Source organism: Penaeus monodon, chromosome 33 (assembly GCF_015228065.2).
Source record: "Penaeus monodon isolate SGIC_2016 chromosome 33, NSTDA_Pmon_1, whole genome shotgun sequence".
Lineage (NCBI taxonomy): Eukaryota > Metazoa > Arthropoda > Malacostraca > Decapoda > Penaeidae > Penaeus > Penaeus monodon.
Window position 1 is genome coordinate 25,214,835 of NC_051418.1, and position 644 is coordinate 25,215,478.

General features: G+C 34.0%; 2 protein-coding genes across 2 annotated transcripts in view; both read left to right on the forward strand.

The window, feature by feature from the left end:
• LOC119594184 (peroxisomal sarcosine oxidase-like) overlaps nt 1-644 on the forward strand; it is a gene marked incomplete at its 5' end in the record, with an annotated part of 59,772 nt that overhangs the window by 29,508 nt on the left and 29,620 nt on the right.
• Nucleotides 1-644, forward strand: part of LOC119594183 (testis-expressed protein 2-like) — a gene marked incomplete in the record, with an annotated part of 13,599 nt that overhangs the window by 7,286 nt on the left and 5,669 nt on the right. Inside the window, 1 exon segment of the mRNA XM_037943253.1 lies at nt 176-299. Within this exon segment, the coding sequence (XP_037799181.1) occupies nt 176-299 (124 nt within the window).

Sequence of the window (644 nt, forward strand, 5' to 3'; positions counted from 1 at the left end):
GTGCATGAGTGCAGCTTGTAGTAAGGTTTTCATAAACATTTATAGAATTTGGTTATAATTTTTTTAAAAGTATAGATAATGAAGTAAAAAGACTGAGTTGCTTCTTATCCAAAGAGATACATGAAAGCATTCATATATTTTTATTTTTTACACATGAACATGAAAACCCTTTCAGGTAAGGTGCCCAAGCATGCTCGGCAGAAGGAGGAGATTCGTAACACAGTATTTACACACCACAGAGAGTATGACATTGCTGGGTGTGAAGTTTTTCTTTCACCAAGGAACTTACCTCGAAGATGGTAAGTTACACTGACTAGTATTCTCCTAGAGAAATTTGCCTGGCCCTTTGACAAAATCTGGATTAACAGATTTTATTTTATCCCTTTTATTAAAACACTAGGTTAAGGATTATAGCTGATGATTTGTTGTATGAATGTTTTCAAAGAATACATTTCCCAAGTCATTAATGTGCTGTGTAGTTATGAAACATCATAGCTTTAAGAAAGAGGGGATGTTTACATGAATAAATGTTAGGTAGGCCAAAACTACATTTTACAAAGACCTTGCTAGTAAAGAAAAAAAGAACATATACCAGTAGCTGTTTCCAAAAGAGAGATGCAGCATAGATAGGCTGGAAAATATCC